Genomic DNA, 19,128 nt, shown 5'->3' with positions numbered 1-19,128 from the left:
TTGAGACATATTTGCTTTGATTCATCAAAAGGCCCCTCCCGCACCAAGAACACCTTTTCTTATCATTTTTGCTTCGATCCATCGAAATGTATTGTCGATGATAAGTGGTTGTGTGGGGCTCTTGATAAAGTTCTAACATGTTTGGGCCGTAAATCCGTCCGTTCCACTGTCTGTGCATACTTGGTTGTACGTATGTTTGGCGCTCTGTAAACTTTTAAAATTGTTGTCGATCACTTGACATATGGTTGACTAAGGTTGCTACTGCTGTTGGTGGGACTTTGAGTGTTGTTGTTGTTGCTGTTGGCAACGTTCATTATTGTCTAAACAAAAAAGATCAAATATGAGAATACCAACCAATTAAACGCCCAACTATAAACAATGCCTGTCTGCAAAATGTTAGGAATTTCGAGATGGGAAAATTGAGTCTGCTATAGAAGAGGAAATTTAATTGGTTTAGAAAAAGTCTACTATGAAGAAAAGGTTTTCAGAAAACAAAATAATACGCGCTAAGTTAGGATATTTATGGGGCGATAAGTGCACTTCATGTTCCAAATATCATTGGCAAAATAGGTCCAATTTTGGGATCGATTTGCATACATAGATGCTATAAATGACCTCAGGTGGATATTATTTGCTTTGCTATGAGAATGGATCCCAAAAAAGACATCTTAAATCGAACAAGTAAAAGCGTTCCAAGATCGGCCGTGCCGAATCTTGGGTACCCACCACCAAGGATTTCACTAAAAATGTACTCTTTTTAACTGAGTTTGTCTTTGAATTATTTTGGTCTCAAGAAGTCATATCGGAATATCAGTACTTAGGAAGGCCTGTATAACCATTTTGACCGATTCGTACAAAACTTGACACTGATGTTGTAAGTCATTATATAGGGGTTTGAGCCAAATTTCAGCCAAATCGGGTGAAAATTTAGGTTTCAAAGGGCTGAAGAAAAACATCCGGGGTTCAGTTTATATAGGGGCTATATCTGTTTGTAGACCCTATCGGATCATACTTGGCATGGATTTTGGAAGTCAAAATACAAGTCTTTGTTCAAATTTAAGCCAAACCGGATAAAAATTGAGGCTTCTAAAGCGTCAAGAAACCAAATCCGGGGATCGGTTTATATGGGGCATATATCTGTTTATTGACCGATTCGGATCATGCTTGTAATGATTGTTGGAAGTCATAATCCAAGTCTTTATTACAAAAATACAACAAAGCTCAAATTTGGGTATTTTTATTTCCAACCACCATAGGATGGGTGTATACTGATCTAGTCATTCCGTTTGTAATACCTAGAAATATTGATCTGCGGCCCCATAAAGGATATATATTCTGGATCGTCTCGACTTTTTGAGTCAATCTAACCATGTCCGTCCTTTCGTCTGTCGAAAACATAACGAACGCGTAAAGCTAGTCGCTTGAAATTTTACACAGATTCTTCTTATTTATGGTTCCTATCGGTTCAGATTTGGATATAGACCCCATATAAACCGATTCTCCGATTTGACTTCTTGAGGCCCTAGGAGACTCAAGTTTCTTCCAATTTGAATGAACTCTAGAACAAAAACTTGTCTTATGGTTTCCAGCATCCATGCCAAGAATGATCCGATTCGGTCTATAAACAGATATAGCACCCCTTATAAACCCATTCTTGACTTCTTGAGCTCCTAGAAGCCCTAATTTTGATCTCATTTGGCTGAAATTTGAAACAAAGACTTGTGTTATGACTTCCAGTATCCATGTCAAGTACGATCCTGGCCGGTCTATAAACTATTGTATAGACCCAATATAAACCGATCCCCGGATTTGAATTCTTGAGCCCTTAGAAGCCACAATTTTTGTCAGATTTAGGTGAAATTTGGAACAAAGACTTGTGTTGTGACTTCCAACATCCATGTCAAAAACGATCCCAGTCGGTCTATAAACTGATATAGCCCCATATAAATCATCCCCAGTTTTGACTTCTTGAGCCTCTAGAAGCCTATCTTTTCACCTGATTTGGTTGACTTGATTCTTATGACTCCCAACATCAGTGCTAGGTTTTATTCGCACCGGTCAATATGATGATATAGGACGATCTTGGTACCGATATCCCGATATGACTTCTTGAAATTTTTAGCGGAATCCATATTGGTGGGTACCCAAGCATCGGTCCGGCCGAACTTATCACGTTTTTACTTGTTATACCTACCACCACATTGCAACACATTGAAATTCCCATTTCTAACTCTGTTAGATATAAATATATATTCTTTGTAGTCGCAAAAATCTGAGACTATTTAGTGATGTCCTTACGCCTGTCTGTCCGTCCGTCTGTTGAAATCGCGGAACAGTCTTTCAAATATGTTGAGCTGAAATTTTGCACAGATTTTTCATTGGCAGGCCATATTGGATATAAACCCCAAATGGACCGACTTTTTTACCTGTCGTAAAACTCTAAGACTATCTAGTGATGTCCTTACGTTTTTCCGTCCCTCATTCTATTGAAATCACGGAACAGTCTTTCAAATATGTTGAGCTGAAATTTTGCACAGATTTTTCATATGCAGGCTATATCGGATTATATCTGTTATATAAACCCCATATGGATCGACGTTCCGATTACGTTCTTGGGTCCATAAAAGGCGCATCTATTAACCAATTACGATGAAATTTAGCACAGTGAGATGTCTTAGGCTCTTCAATATTCATTTTAAATATGGCCTATATTTAGATGTGGAAAATTTACCTTGAATATTTCATTAAGGAGCAGGTGTATATTTCTCAAATATCAATGAGTGCCGGATTCAAGTTTGAGCTCAATGATAAGGGGCCTCTTTATAGCGGAGTCGGAACGGCGAGCAGCAGTGCGACACCTCATTAGGAAGAAATATTTTTACCATTTACGATCGTATCATAACTACGGCTAAAAGAATTTCCAATGTTCTCGCCAAGTTTCGGAAACCAGACGTTCAGCGTCATAGGCGGATATGGCGATATTAGTATACCCCCATCACCGTAGGATGTGGGTATACTAATATCGTCATTCAGTTTGTAAAGTATCAAAATATTGAATTGAGCCCCAACAAAGTATTAATATTCTTGATCGTCTTGACATTCTGACTCGATTTAGCCATGCTCGTACGTCTGTCCGTCCGCCCGTGTGTCTTTCAAAAGCATTCTAACTTTGGAAGGAATAAAGCTAAAATTTTCCACAATACTTGCTATTATGGGATCTATATGATGATATTATGGGATCTATATTATAGACTGATTTAGATCGTACTTCGCACAGTTGTTGAAAGTCTTTACAAAACACTACTTGCTCAATTTCAGTCAAATTCGACAAAAATTGCGTCTTGTAAGGGCTCAAGAAGTCAAATCGGGAGATCGGTTTATATGGGAGCTATATCAGGTTGTAGACCGATTTAGACCGTACCACAGTTGTTCGAAGTCATAACAGAACACTATGTGCAAAATTTCAGCCAAATCGGACAAAGATATCGAATCGGGGGATCGGTTTATTTGGGAGCTATGTGAGGTTATGGAGCGTACTTCACACAATTGTTGGAAGTCGTAACAGAACACTTCATGCAAAATTTCAGCCAAATCGCTGAAAATTTTTTCTGATGTTGTCGCCAGGATTTGAACCCAGGCGTTCAGTATCATAGGCGGACATGCTAACCTCGGCGCAACGGACATGCTATCGTCCAACGCTGCACACTATTGTATTCATCATCGTCGTCATTCAGCTATAATCACGCTTTGTCGTAAAAAAAATAAGATATCAAGCTGAAATTTGGGACAATATACTTCCACACGGACCCACGTTTATACATGTAAACTACCTTTCGTCAAAATCCGTACCTACATACCTAATGCCCCAAAGCAGCTATATCGAAATATGTTCCGATTTGGACCAAATACTTATAAGTCATTTGAAGGGCTAAACTCAACTAACTGTCCCAAATTTCGGCGTTATCGGACAATAAATGCGCCTTTTATGACCCCAAAGCCTTAAATCGAGAGATCGGTCTATATGGCAGCTATATCCAAATCTGGACCGATCTGTGCCATATTGCAGAAGTATGTCGAGGGACTTAACTTATCTCACTGTCCCAAATTTCGGCGACATCGGATAATAAATGCGCCTTTTATGAGAGATCGCTCTATATGGCAGCTATATCCAAATCTGTACCGATCTGTGCCATATTGCAGAAGTATGTCGAGGGGCTTAACTTAACTAACTGTCCCAAATTTCGGTGTTATCGAACCTTAAAATCGCCTTTTATGGGCTCAAAACCTTAAATCGAGATATCGTCTATATGGCAGCTATATCCAAATCTGAACCGATCTGTGCCATATCGCAGAAGTATGTCGAGGGGCTTAACTTAACTAACTGTCCCAAATTTCGGCGTTATCGGACAATAAATGCGCCTTTTATGAGCCCAAAGCCCTAAATCGAGAGATCGCTCTATATGGCAGTTATATCCAAATCTGAACCGATCTGGGCTAAATTGAAGAAAGACGTCGAAGAACCTAGCACAACTCACTGTCCCAAATTTCAGCAAAATCGGATAATAAATGTGACTTTTATGGGCCTAAGACACTAAATCGGCGGATCGGTCTATATGGCAGCTATATCCAAATCTGAACCGATCTGTGCCATATTGCAGAAGTATGTCGAGGGACTTAACTTAACTCACTGTCCCAAATTTCAGCAAAATCGGATAATAAATGTGGCTTTTATGGGTCTAAGACCCTAAATCGGCGGATCGGTCTATATGGCAGCTATATCAAAATCTGGATCGATCTGGACCAAATTGAAGAAGGATGTCGAAGGACCAAACGCAACTCTCTGTCCCAAATTTCAGCAAAATCGGATAATAAATGTGGCTTTTATGGGCCAAAGACCCTTAATCAAAGGATCGGTCTATATGGGGGCTATATCGAGATGTAGTCCGATGTAGGCCATCTTCGAACTTAATCTGCTTATGGACAAAAAGAGAATCTATGTAAAATTTCAGCTCAATGTTAGATCGTCTTAGATTTTTACGACGATCAGGAATATATATATACTTTATAGAGTCGGAAATGGATATTTCGATGTGTTGCAAATGGAATGACAAAATGAATATACCCCCATCCTTCGGTGGTGGGTATAACAGAAAAGTCTATTTATACTTAAAATCAATACTAATTTTCATTTGGTTGGATTCTTTTATCATAATTTTGGTCTAGATTTCGTCATACTAAAATTGTTGAGTGAATTGCTTCATATCTAACATGCCGTTGCCATTCAACTTATTTATCGCTGATTAATTTTTAACGAAATACCCTATTTTTATACCCCCCACCATAGGGCAGGGGGTATATTCATTTAGTCCTTTCGTTTGCAACACATCAAAATATCATTTACTGACCCTATAAAGTATATATATTCTTGGTCAGTGTAAAAATCTAAGACGATCTAGCCATGTCCGTCCGTCTGTCTGTTGAAATCACGCTACAGCCTAAAAAACTTGAGCAATTGAGGAGAAAGTTATTGAACGAGCTCAATCGGACCATGTTTGGATATAGCTGCCATATAGACTGATCTGCCGATTAAGAGTCTAAAGCCCATAAAAACCTCATTTATTTTCCGATTTCGCAGAAATTTGAAACAGTGTAATTGTTGTAACCCTCCCGACATACGACCCAAATATGGTTCTAATTGGACGATATTTAGCTATAACTGTCATACAGACCGATTTGCCTGTTTAGGATCTGAAACCCATAAAAGCTGCATTTACTAGCCAATTTCGCTGAAATTTGAAATAGTGTAATTGTTTTAAGCCTCCCGACATTCAACCCAAATATGGTTCTAATCGGACGATATTAAGATATAGCTGCCATATAGGCCGTTCTGCCGGTTTAGGGTCTGAAAGCCATAAAGGCTGCATTTATTGCCCGATTTCGCTGAAATTTGAAACAAAAAGTAGTTTTAAGTTTCCCGACATCTGACCGAAACATTGTTCTGATTGGACGATATATAGAAAAAGCTGTCATATAGATCGATCTGATGATTTAGGGTCTAAACCGATAAAAGATGCATTAATTACCCGATTTCCCTGAAACGAAAAGTTGATTTGAGTCTCCCGACATCTGACCGAAACAAGGTTCTAGTCGGACGATATTTAGAAATAGCTGCCATATAGATCGATCTGATGCTTTAGGATCTGAAACCCATAAAAGCTACATTTACTACCCGATTTTGCAGAAATTTGAAAAAGTGAGTTGCTTAATGCCTGCCGACATCTGACCAAAATATGTTTCAGATCAGAAAATATTTAGATATAGCTGCCGTATAGACCGATCTACTGACATGGTGTTTAATTCCCGTAAAAAATGTATTTATTAACCGATTTCGCTTGAATTTGACAGAGTGACATGTTTTATGCCTCCCGTCATCCGACCAAAATATGATCCAGATCAGAGTATATGAAGATATGGTTGCCATACAAACCGATCTTTTAATTTCGGGTTTTAATGCCTTAAAACGTGAATATGATTCAGTCCAGCCCCTATTTACATAAATAAAATGGGATGATTGGTATCCAATGGTGGTGGGTATCCAAAGTTTGGCTCAGCCAAACTTACCACATATTCTTTGTTATTCTTTTAATTTTTGAACGACATGCGAGCATATGAAAACAAAATGTTGACATCTGTAGATAATGAAGCATATTGTTGGTACATCAATTAAAAAATTTTTAATATCTGATAAATGAATATCCCCAAAGAAAGCTTTGTGACTGTACAAAGTAAATAGAAAATCCAAAAAATCGCTGCAGAATAATAACTTCAACCTAAGCGGTGTGAGTCATTCTCTTTAACAGGCTGTCAGATGCGTAACAAAACTATTTGAACAACTCCCTTTAACTCGGTTTAGAGGTAACTACAAGTGACGTTCCTTGATATCAAATACCTTTGTTCCACTCAACTAATTTGTCAGTCTAAATATATTGAACAAATAACAGCATGCTAAGTTCGGCCGGGCCGAATTTTTAATACCCTCCACCATGGATCGCATTTGTCAAGTACTTTTTCCGGTATCTCTTTTTAGGCAATCAAAGGATAAAAGATAAGATACGAATTGCTATGCTATTGGAGCTATATCAGGTAATGGTCCGATTTGGACCATGATCGAAGGAGACCATAGTAGAAACCATCGTGTAAAATTTCGGCCAATTCGAATAAGAATTGCGCACTTTAGGGGCTCAAGAAGTAAAATAGGGAGATCGGTTTATATCGGAGCTGTATCAGGCTATACACCGATTCAGACCACATTTGACACGTATATTGAAGGTCAAGGGAGACACCGTTGTACAAAGTTTCAACCAAGTCGGATAATAATTAAGCCCTATAAGGGGGCAAGAACCCAGATCGGTTTATATGACACCTATATCAGGCTATGGACCAATTTGCACTATACTTAGCACAGATGTTGGAAGTCATAACGAAACTGTTCATGCCAAATTTCAGCCAAATCGGATAGGAATTACGCCGTCTAGAGGCTCAAGGAGTCAAAACCCAAGATCGGTTTATACGACAGCTATATCAGGTTATGAACCGATTTAAACCATACTTAACACAGTTGATGGAAGTCATTTTGGAACACGTCATGCCATATTTCAGTCAAATCGGATAGGAATTGCTCCTTCCAGAGGCTCTAGAAGTCAAGATACAGGATCGGTTTATATGACTGCTATATAAGGATATGGACCGATTTGAATCGGATAGGAATAGCACCCGCTATAGGCTCAAGTTGTCAAGACCCCAGATGGGCTTATATGACAGTTATACCAGTTTATGGACCGATTTATACCAAACTTAACACAGTTGTTGGAAATTATAATAAAACACGGCATGCCAATTTTCAGCGAAATCGGATATTAATTGCGCCCCCTATAGGCCCAGATCGGATTATATGACAGCTATACCGATTTAAACCAAACTTAGCACAGTTGTTGGAAATTATAACAAAACACCTTGCAAAGTTTCAGCAAAAACGGATGAGAATTGCGCCCTCTAGTGGCTCAAGAAGTTAAGTTCCAAGATCGCTTTATATGGCAGCAATCTCAAAACATGGACTGATATGGCCCACCTACAAGTCCAACCGACCTACACAATCAGAAGTATTTGTGCAAAATTTCAAGCGGCTTGCTTTACTCCTTCGAAAGTTAGCGTGCTTTCGACAGACAGAAAGATGCATTAGTTACCCGATTTCCCTGAAACGAAAAGTTGTTTTGAGTCTCCCGACATCTGACCGAAACAAGGTTCTGGTCGGACGATATTTAGAAATAGCTGCCATATAGATCGATCTGATGCTTTAGGATCTGAAACCCATAAAAGCTACATTTACTACCCGATTTTGCAGAAATTTGAAAAAGTGAGTTGCTTAATGCCTGCCGACATCTGACCAAAATATGTTTCAGATCAGAAAATATTTAGATATAGCTGCCGTTTAGACCGATCTACTGACATGGTGTTTAATTCCCGTAAAAAATGCATTTATTAACCGATTTCGCCTGAATTAGACAGGGTGACATGTAGTATGCCCCCCGTCAACCGACCAAAATATGATCCAGATCAGAGTATATGAAGATATGGTTGCCATACTGAACGATCTTTTAATTCCGGGTCTTAATGCCATAAAACGCGGATTTATTGCCTGATTTCGCTGAAACTGTGACTTGTGTAACAGTTCTCGGAATTTGAATCGAATATGATCCAGACCAGCCCCTATTTACATATAATTATGAATATCATAACGGAGTTGTAATAAAATAGGATGATTGGTTTCCAATAGTGGTGGGTATCCAAAGTTTGGCTCAGCCAAACTTACCACATATTCTTTGTTATTCTTTTAATTTTTGAACGACATGCACGTATATATATATATATATATATATATATATATATATATATATATATATATATATATATATATATATATATATATATATATATATATATATGTATACATATATATATATATACATATATATATATTGTAGGCACATCAATTAAAAAATATTTAATATCTGGTAAATGAATATCCCCGAAGAAAGCTTTGTGACTGTACAAAGTAAATAGAAAATCCAAAAAATCGCTACAGAATAATAACCTGAAATCGGATATTAATTGCGCCCCCTATAGGCCCAGATCGGATTATATGACAGCTATACCGATTTAAACCAAACTTAGCACAGTTGTTGGAAATTATAACAAAACACCTCATGCAAAGTTTCAGCAAAAACGGATGAGAATTGCGCCCTCTAGTGGCTCAAGAAGTTAAGTTCCAAGATCGCTTTATATGGCAGCAATATCAAAACATGGACTGATATGGCCCACCTACAAGTCCAACCGACCTACACAATCAGAAGTATTTGTGCAAAATTTCAAGCGGCTTGCTTTACTCTTCGAAAGTTAGCGTGCTTTCGACAGACAGACGGATGGACGGACAGACGGACACGACTAGATCGACTGAGAATAACATGACGATCAAGAATATATATACTTTATGGGGTCTTAGACGAATATTTCGAGGAATTACAAACAGAATGACGAAATTGGTGTAGCCCTATTCTATGGTAGAGTGTTTTACAATATAAATTATGAAGAAATCCCCAAGTTTGAAATGTTTTATCTCTAAGCGACACACAAACATATATATTCAATAACCAGTCTCTAGGTTTATTTTCCAATGGCCAATGTTTGTTTAACAAATGTTATCTTCAACAAAGTTTAACATAATGTGGGCACCATGACTAAACCTTGTTGGACTATTGGTTAATGAATTACCCCACAAAAATTGTTGTGAGTTGGCACAGTAAACAAAAAATCAAACTGTAAAATATCAATGATCTAAAAATAGCAATGCAAATATTTTTCGAAATTAATTTCTTCGAAATCAAAATTTAATCATTTTGTTGTTTCGTTCTTTGTGGACGATTTCAATGATATCGCTTTTTGCAATCCCTATTCTCTAATATGCATATTAAAAATTTAATGTAATGCATGTTTAATTTGCAAAAAAAAAAAACACTCCAGAACCACAAACAAATAACTACAAAATAAATATTGAATCATGTGCATTGCGAATTACACATGGCTAATTTTCTTGAATACGTGTCTATTACTATTTCCTAGTTGTAATGAAAGTAGCGCCATAAGGTGATAGATTATATGAACTAATTCTCGAAAACTACTGGCATGACAATAACTAAAGTTCATTGATATTCTACCTCGTTATTGGCTTTTCATACCCACCACTATGGTATGGAGGTAGGCATAATAATGTTATAATACCACTTGCAACACATCGACATACTCATCTCCAACCCAATAAAGTAAAGGGTGATTTTTTAGCTATTATGTTTTTGGCAACACTGGTTTAAACGGCACATGCACGTTTCGTGTTTTGTTTCACTTTCAAACATCTTAAGTTTGGTCTATAATTTAACCATGAATCTTCCAAACCAACAACGAATGCAAATTATTGAATTTTATAATCAAAATGCGTGGTCTGTTTATCGCGCGCTTCTTCCATTTTATAGACGAAGCTAATTTTTGGCGTAATGTGTACGTAAATAAGCAGAATTGATGATTTTGGAGTGAAGATCAGCTAAAAGCATTACAAGAGCTTACCAAGCATCCAGTAAAAGTCACAGTTTGGTGCGGTTTATGGGCTGGTGGCATCATTGGACCGTACTTCTTCAAAGCCAATGCGGATCGTAAGGTAACTGTGTGTGTAAAATGATATTCCAATTTTTTTTTGCCCAAAATGCAAGAGCTTGACTTGCATGACATGCGGCGCCACATGCCACACAGCACGTGTAACAATAAACTTATTGAGATTCGAGATCGGTGAAAATTTTATTTCATTTGGCCGCCTAGATCGTGTGATTTTACACCTTTAGATTATTTTTTGTGGGGCTATGTTCAAGCTCATGTCTAAACAGACAAGCCCGCTTCAATTGACGCATTGGAAGACAACATTGAAGCATTGATTCGTGAGATTCAAGCCGAAATGTTGGCAAGAGTAGTCCAAAATTGAACTAAGCGGATGGACTACATGAGGTACAGTCACGATCAACATTTGCATGAAATAATCTTCAAACTCTAGATTATATGGACCCCACTATCGATTCGAATAAAGATTTCATGCTTATTTTTCTGAATTTTGTCACCCTTTATATGTACGAGTATTGTCCTATTTTCACCTCTAGAGCCCTTACAACCCCTTTTTAGCGATCTCAAAATTTTACACAATTGTTAAGCCACTATGTATTGATGAAATCGGATCAGACTAGAATATAAAGTGCCAATTTGTCCATATGGAAATTTCATTAAGGAACAGGGGCAAACTTCTCACATACCACTGAGTGCTGTCCTTCTTTTTATTGCTGAGTCCGAACGACGTGCCGCTGCGCATCACCACTTTGGAGAGAAGTCTTTACATGGTACCTTACAAATGTAGCCAGCATTAGGAGGATATAATTAGAGCTGTAATTTTTATACCCTCCACCATAAGATGGGGGGTATACTAATTTCGTCATTCTGTTTGTAACTACTCGAAATATTCGTCTGAGACCCCATAAAGTATATATATTCCTGATCGTCGTGACATTTTATGTCGATCTAGCCATGTCCGTCCGTCCGTCTGTCTGTCGAAAGCACGCTAACTTCCGAAGGAGTAAAGCTAGCCGCTTGAAATTTTGCACAAATACTTCTTATTAGTGTAGGTCGGTTGGTATTGTAAATGGGCCATATCGGTCCATGTTTTGATATAGCTGCCATATAAACCGATCTGGAGACTTGACTTCTTGAGCCTCTAGAGTGCGCAATTCTTATCCGATTGAAATGAAATTTTGCACGACGTGTTTTGCTATGATATCCAACAACTGTGCCAAGTATGGTTCAAATCGGTCCATAACCTGATATAGCTGCCATATAAACCGATCTTGGGTCTTGACTTCTTGAGCCTCTAGCGTGCGCAATTCTTATCCTATCAGAATGAAATTTAGCACGACGTGTTTTGTTATGATATTCAACAACTGTGCCAAGTATGGTTCAAATCGGTCCATAACCTGATATAGCTGCCATATAAACCGATCTTGGGTCTTGACTTCTTGAGCCTCTAGAGTGCGCAATTCTTATCCGATTGAAATGAAATTTTGCACGACGTGTTTTGTTATTATATCCAACAAGTGTGCCAAGAATGGCTCAAATCGGTCCATAACCTGATATAGCTGTCATATAAACCGATCTTGGGTCTTGACTTCTTGAGCCTCTGGAGGGCACAATTCTTATCCGATTTGAATGAATTTTTGCACGAAGTATTTCGTTATAATATCCAACAACAGTGCCAAGTATGGTTGAAATCGGTCCATAACCTGATATAGCTGTCATATAAACAGATCTGGGGATTTGATTTCTTGAGCTTTTAGAGGGCGCAATTCCTATCCGATTTGGCTGCAATTTCGCATGACGTATTTTATTTTCACTTTCAAAAACTGTGTCAAATAAGGTTCAAATCGGTTCAAAACCTGATATAGCTGCCATATAAACCGATCTGGGATCTTGACTTCTTGACCCCTAGAGGTCGCAATTATTATCCGATATGCCTGAAATTTTGTACGACGGATCCTCTCATGACCATCAAAAAACGTGTTTATTATGGTCTGAATCGGTCTATAGCCCGATACAGATCCCATATAAATCGTTCTCTCTATTTTACTTCTTGAGCCCCAATGGGCGCAATTCTTATACGAATTGGCTGAAATTTTACACAGGTCTCCAACATATAATTTAATTGTGGTCCGAACCGGACTATATCTTGATATCGTTTTAATAGCAGAGCAACTCTTTTCTTATATCCTTTTTTGCCTAAGAAGAGATGCCGGGAAAAGAACTCGACAAATGCGATCCATGGTGGAGGGTATATAAGATTCGGCCCGGCCGAACTTAGCACGCTTTTACTTGTTTTTTTTTTTTGATTTTCTCGCCAAGATTCGATCCCTAGCGTTCAGCGTCATGGGCGGACATGCATGGAAAAATAAGATTTATTACATTGATTCTATACAAAATTTTTGGATTTTTGGGTGAATTCTTCAAAGTCTGTTATACATACATATTTGCTTTTTAAGATCCCAAGTAGTTTTCTCGAAAGTGAAATTTTTGGTAAAATTATGATTTTTTCTTAAAGCCTAGTACTGACATCGACTTTTCACACGAACGACTGTCAAAATGCACTATAAAAAATTGTGACGAACATAATGCGAACACATTCCGTACAAGTGGTACTTAGTTCTATGAGCTAAATAGTAACGACATGTCGCTGCATCAGGATAAATTTCTCACAATTTTAATTGCAAATGTGATTAAATGCTCACGAAATGGGCACCAATCAACTCTGCTTCCACACTGTTGTCTTTGTTGTGTGTTGTTGTTTGACTTTTATCTTTGTTCTGGCAAAGAAAAGAGTTCGTCGCGTTTCGCAATTATTTAATAGGCATTTTCGCTGTTAATGAAGTCAGTACTAGGCTTAAGCCGTAATCTTTGTGAAATAAGAAGAAGTAGAAAGAGGCATTGACTCGACCAAGTGTTCATCCTACCCCGAGTGTAGTGTATAATTACTATTGGGTTGCCCAAAAAGTAATTGCTGGTTTTTTTTAAAGAAAGTACAATTACTTTTTAAAAACATTTTTTTTAAATTCAATAAATTTGTTAGTTATCTATTTTAGTGAAAGTATTATATTAGATTTCAATATTGATTTTGGTATTATGAAAACTTGAAAATTTGTATACATGTCAATGCAAAGACCGGGTGGGCGAAGTTTGATTAACCAACAAGTAAAAGCGTGCTAAGTTCGGCCGGGCCGAATCTTATATACCCTCCACCATGGATCGCATTTGTCGAGTTCTTTTCCCGGCATCTCTTCTTAGGCAAAAAAGGATATAAGAAAAGAGTTGCTCTGCTATTAAACCGATATCAAGATATGGTCCGGTTCGGACCACAATTAAATTATATGTTGGCGACCTGTGTAAAATTTCATCCAATTCGTATAAGAATTGCGCCCATTGGGGCTCAAGAAGTAAAATAGAGAGAACGATTTATATGGGATCTGTATCGGGCTATAGACCGATTCAGACCATAATAAACACGTTTTTTGATGGTCATGAGAGGATCCGTCGTACAAAATTTCAGGCATATCGGATAATAATTGCGACCTCTAGGGGTTAAGAAGTCAAGATCCCAGATCGGTTTATATGGCAGCTATATCAGGCTATGAACCGATTCGAACCTTATTTGACACAGTTGTTGAAAGTAAAAATAAAATACGTCATGCAATATTGCAGCCAAATCGGATAGGAATTGCGCCCTCCAGAAGCTCAAGAAATCAAATCCCCAGATCTGTTTATATGACAGCTATATCATGTTATGGACCGATTTCAACCATACTTCGCACAGTTGTTGGATATCATAACGAAATACTTCGTGCAAAAATTCATTCAAATCGGATAAGAATTGTGCCCTCCAGAGGCTCAAGAAGTCAAGACCCAAGATCGGTTTATATGACAGCTATATCAGGTTATGGACCGATTTGAACCATTCTTGGCACAGTTGTTGGATATAATAACAAAACACGTCGTGCAAAATTTCATTTCAATCGGATAAGAATTGCGCACTCTAGAGGCTCAAGAAGTCAAGTCTCCAGATCGGTTTATATGGCAGCTATATCAGGTTATAGACCGATTTGAACCATACTTGGCACAGTTGTTGGATATAATAACAAAACACGTCGTGCAAAATTTCATTTCAATCGGATAAGAATTGCGCACTCTAGAGGCCCAAGAAGTCAAGTCTCCAGATCGGTTTATATGGCAGCTATACCAGGTTATGGACCGATTTGAACTATACTTGGCACAGTTGTTGAATATCATAACAAAACACCTCGTGCTAAATTTCATTCTGATAGGATAAGAATTGCGCACGCTAGAGGCTCAAGAAGTCAAGACCCAAGATCGGTTTATATGGCAGCTATATCAGGTTATGGACCGATTTGAACCATACTTGGCACAGTTGTTGGATATCATAGCAAAACACGTCGTGCGAAATTTCATTCCAATCGGATAAGAATTGCGCACTCTAGAGGCTCAAGAAGTCAAGACCCAAGATCGGTTTATATGACAGCTATATCAGGTTATGGACCGATTTCAACCATACTTCGCACAGTTGTTGGATATCATAACGAAATACTTCGTGCAAAAATTCATTCAAATCGGATAAGAATTGTGCCCTCCAGAGGCTCAAGAAGTCAAGACCCAAGATCGGTTTATATGACAGCTATATCAGGTTATGGACCGATTTGAACCATTCTTGGCACAGTTGTTGGATATAATAACAAAACACGTCGTGCAAAATTTCATTTCAATCGGATAAGAATTGCGCACTCTAGAGGCTCAAGAAGTCAAGTCTCCAGATCGGTTTATATGGCAGCTATATCAGGTTATAGACCGATTTGAACCATACTTGGCACAGTTGTTGGATATAATAACAAAACACGTCGTGCAAAATTTCATTTCAATCGGATAAGAATTGCGCACTCTAGAGGCCCAAGAAGTCAAGTCTCCAGATCGGTTTATATGGCAGCTATATCAGGTTATGGACCGATTTGAACTATACTTGGCACAGTTGTTGAATATCATAACAAAACACCTCGTGCTAAATTTCATTCTGATAGGATAAGAATTGCGCACGCTAGAGGCTCAAGAAGTCAAGACCCAAGATCGGTTTATATGGCAGCTATATCAGGTTATGGACCGATTTGAACCATACTTGGCACAGTTGTTGGATATCATAGCAAAACACGTCGTGCGAAATTTCATTCCAATCGGATAAGAATTGCGCACTCTAGAGGCTCAAGAAGTCAAGACCCAAGATCGGTTTATATGACAGCTATATCAGGTTATGGACCGATTTGAACCATTCTTGGCACAGTTGTTGGATATAATAACAAAACACGTCGTGCAAAATTTCTTTTCAATCGGATAAGAATTGCGCACTCTAGAGGCTCAAGAAGTCAAGTCTCCAGATCGGTTTATATGGCAGCTATATCAGGTTATAGACCGATTTGAACCATACTTGGCACAGTTGTTGGATATAATAACAAAACACGTCGTGCAAAATTTCATTTCAATCGGATAAGAATTGCGCACTCTAGAGGCCCAAGAAGTCAAGTCTCCAGATCGGTTTATATGGCAGCTATATCAGGTTATAAACCGATTTGAACCATACTTGGCACAGTTATTGGATATAATAACAAAACACGTCGCGCGAAATTTCATTTCAATTGGATAAGAATTGCGCACTCTAGAGGCTCAAGAAGTCAAGACCCAAGATCGGTTTATATGGCAGCTATATCAGGTTATGGACCGATTTGAACCATACTTGGCACAGTTGTTGGATATAATAACGAAACACGTCGTGCTAAATTTCATTCTGATAGGATAAGAATTGCGCACGCTAGAGGCTCAAGAAGTCAAGACCCAAGATTGGTTTATATGGCAGCTATATCAGGTTATGGACCGATTTGAACCATACTTGGCACAGTTGTTGAATATCATAACAAAACACGTCGTGCTAAATTTCATTCTGATAGGATAAGAATTGCGCACTCTAGAGGCTCAAGAAGTCAAGACCCAAGATCGGTTTATATGGCAGCTATTTCAAAACATGGACCGATATGGCCCATTTACAATACCAACTGACCTACACTAATAAGAAGTATTTGTGCAAAATTTCAAGCGGCTAGCTTTACTCCTTCGGAAGTTAGCGTGCTTTCGACAGACAGACGGACGGACGGACGGACGGACATGGCTAGATCGATATAAAATGTCACGACGATCAGGAATATATATACTTTATGGGGTCTCAGACGAATATTTCGAGTAGTTACAAACAGAATGACGAAATTAGTATACCCCCCATCTTATGATGGAGGGTATAAAAATAAATGATTGAATGAATAAATATGCTAAAAGGAAAATTTCAATCAAATATTCTCTAGAGATAAAATTTGGCTACGTCCCTGACTGCCATAGATTTGAACGTATCTTCCGATGTTCACCTTTAGTGAAAATCTAATTTAAAAATTTTATTTATCCTTTGCTTCTAATCAACTTTTGACAAAATTTTCCACAAAAATTGCAAATTGCGATAAAATTTAAAGAAAAAAAATTGTTTAAAGAAATTAATTTTTTTTTTCTTAATTTTTCAGGTATGTTTGATTTGTTTTAACCATAATTAGGTTTAGGTAAGTGATTCCTCTCTATTTTCACCCTTACTCACCTTCATAACCAGGTATTGAAATTGATAAGACTTTACTATCCGGCTTTCTTAATCGCATTGTAGTGGCTTCCACAAAAAGTCCATCATGGGCATAAACCTTAAACACAAGCACAGGGCTGCGATGCATCATGGAGAAATGTTCAAGTAAATGTTCCCACATAGTGAGGGGGACAAAGGCGGCAACTTGTAAATCCGAGTCATGTAACAACTCCTGAGCCGATTCATTTAAGGCAATAAAACGATAGTGAAAATCATTGAATGAATCATAGTTGACCCCTTGTAAATTTCGTTGTTTGGCGAAAAGCTTTGAGGGATATATGGCAATCCCCGATATGCCCGCACATTGAGGGTTGACAAAGAAAACGCTTATATTACCGCTGACGTGAGCATAAACACCGATAGGAAGGTGTGTATTGATCACTTCCACAATTGGCGCGGCCGTTGATAAGTTCTTATCAGAGGGGGGAGGTGTATACAAAGTCATATTCCCACAATGGCCTTGGCTAACAAATTTATCGCCTATATTGTCCATGTATGACTCAAAGGTATCCAATAGAGAATTTGTGGCATTCAATTCGGCCGACATGAAAAGAACATTGGGCTCACTGGCCATAACATTGTGGGTGATGTGCAGAACATCTGCTGACAGTTCGGGGTCTGGGAAATCGGTGATTAGTCCCTTGAGAATTTCATTGGTTAGATGAATATCGACAGGAAGTCTTCTTTGGTGCGGGTTTTCAAGCAGATTTATAAGTTGTCTTGAAGATTCGCGTCGACTCTTAGCATCAGTTGCGCGACTTGTAGAAAGGCCGCTAACATTACTGAGCAGAGTATTTAAGTCATTGCTGATGATGGGCTGCTCTGTGGTTCTGAGGCAACGAAAATGTTGGAAATTCTTTATTTCAGCCCATTGTGCTTTGCGACTTTGGGCATTATATAGACATTTGCGGGTCAAGGGCAATCCATTGGGCTTAAGGCAAAGATCTTTCAGTGTGGCCTTTTGATTGATTCTCGTACGCTTCCATACATTGACATGAGGCTGCAAATGATCCTCTCCCTCAATATAGAAATGTTCAAATTGCTCCTCTTCACAAAACATACTGCGGTGACATTGAATCATAACGGTATTGTTTTCGTGAGGTTCCCATTGCGCTCGCTTCAGCGAAGCAACCACATAGCAACGTCTACGCAAAGGCAAGCCATTGGCCACAGAACACATATTGGGCAAGACGGCATTTTCGCCAGCCTTAGTACGATTCCAGGTGACCCATAGCATTTGCGATTGATTCGACTCATTGATGAACTCATGGATGTATTGCTCCTGTTCGCAGTAGAGATAATTTGTTAGAGTGGGACTGGTCACACTGGTGCTTCTGAGGGTCGTTGTGCGGGGGAGCTCTATGCTGTCATCCTCTACGGCACTTGCCTCATCCCTTACCACGGGCCTTAAATGGTCCTGCAAATGCATGTCTTTGGGAAGGGTCCATGCCATGGCCGCTAGATGACAAAATAAGGCCCCCACTAGAGTTGAGCATAATATTTTCATTTTTGTTTTCTTTTTTTTTTTCACTCAACACTCTTTTCTTTTAAAGCTTTTTTTAAAACATTATCTTCTTTCACAACAACCTGCCGATCGATCGTCTGGCGGCTTTAATACACAAAAAATTAATTCAACACAAACCGTCGCGTCTTCGTCGCCTGCTGAGGAGGTGCACAACAATACCCGTTCGTTTCAATTTAATTACTAA

The 19,128-nt window shown here is 38.5% G+C and overlaps 1 protein-coding gene across 1 annotated transcript; it reads right to left on the bottom strand.

Moving 5' to 3' along the window:
- Positions 1 to 199: 199 nt before the first annotated feature.
- Positions 200 to 19,120, bottom strand: LOC106081971 (uncharacterized). The gene is made up of 2 exons (XM_059361520.1): positions 17,381 to 19,120; positions 200 to 320 (listed from the first exon to the last, which is right to left on the bottom strand). Exons 1-2 carry the CDS (start codon positions 18,924 to 18,926, stop codon positions 259 to 261), a joined length of 1,608 nt encoding a protein of 535 aa, XP_059217503.1. The 5' UTR covers positions 18,927 to 19,120; the 3' UTR covers positions 200 to 258.
- Positions 19,121 to 19,128: the final 8 nt, after the last annotated feature.

This window comes from Stomoxys calcitrans, chromosome 2 (genome assembly GCF_963082655.1).
Source record: "Stomoxys calcitrans chromosome 2, idStoCalc2.1, whole genome shotgun sequence".
Classification (NCBI taxonomy): domain Eukaryota; kingdom Metazoa; phylum Arthropoda; class Insecta; order Diptera; family Muscidae; genus Stomoxys; species Stomoxys calcitrans.
Note: the sequence above shows the minus strand (reverse complement) of the source record. Positions and strands in the feature narration are given on the sequence as shown.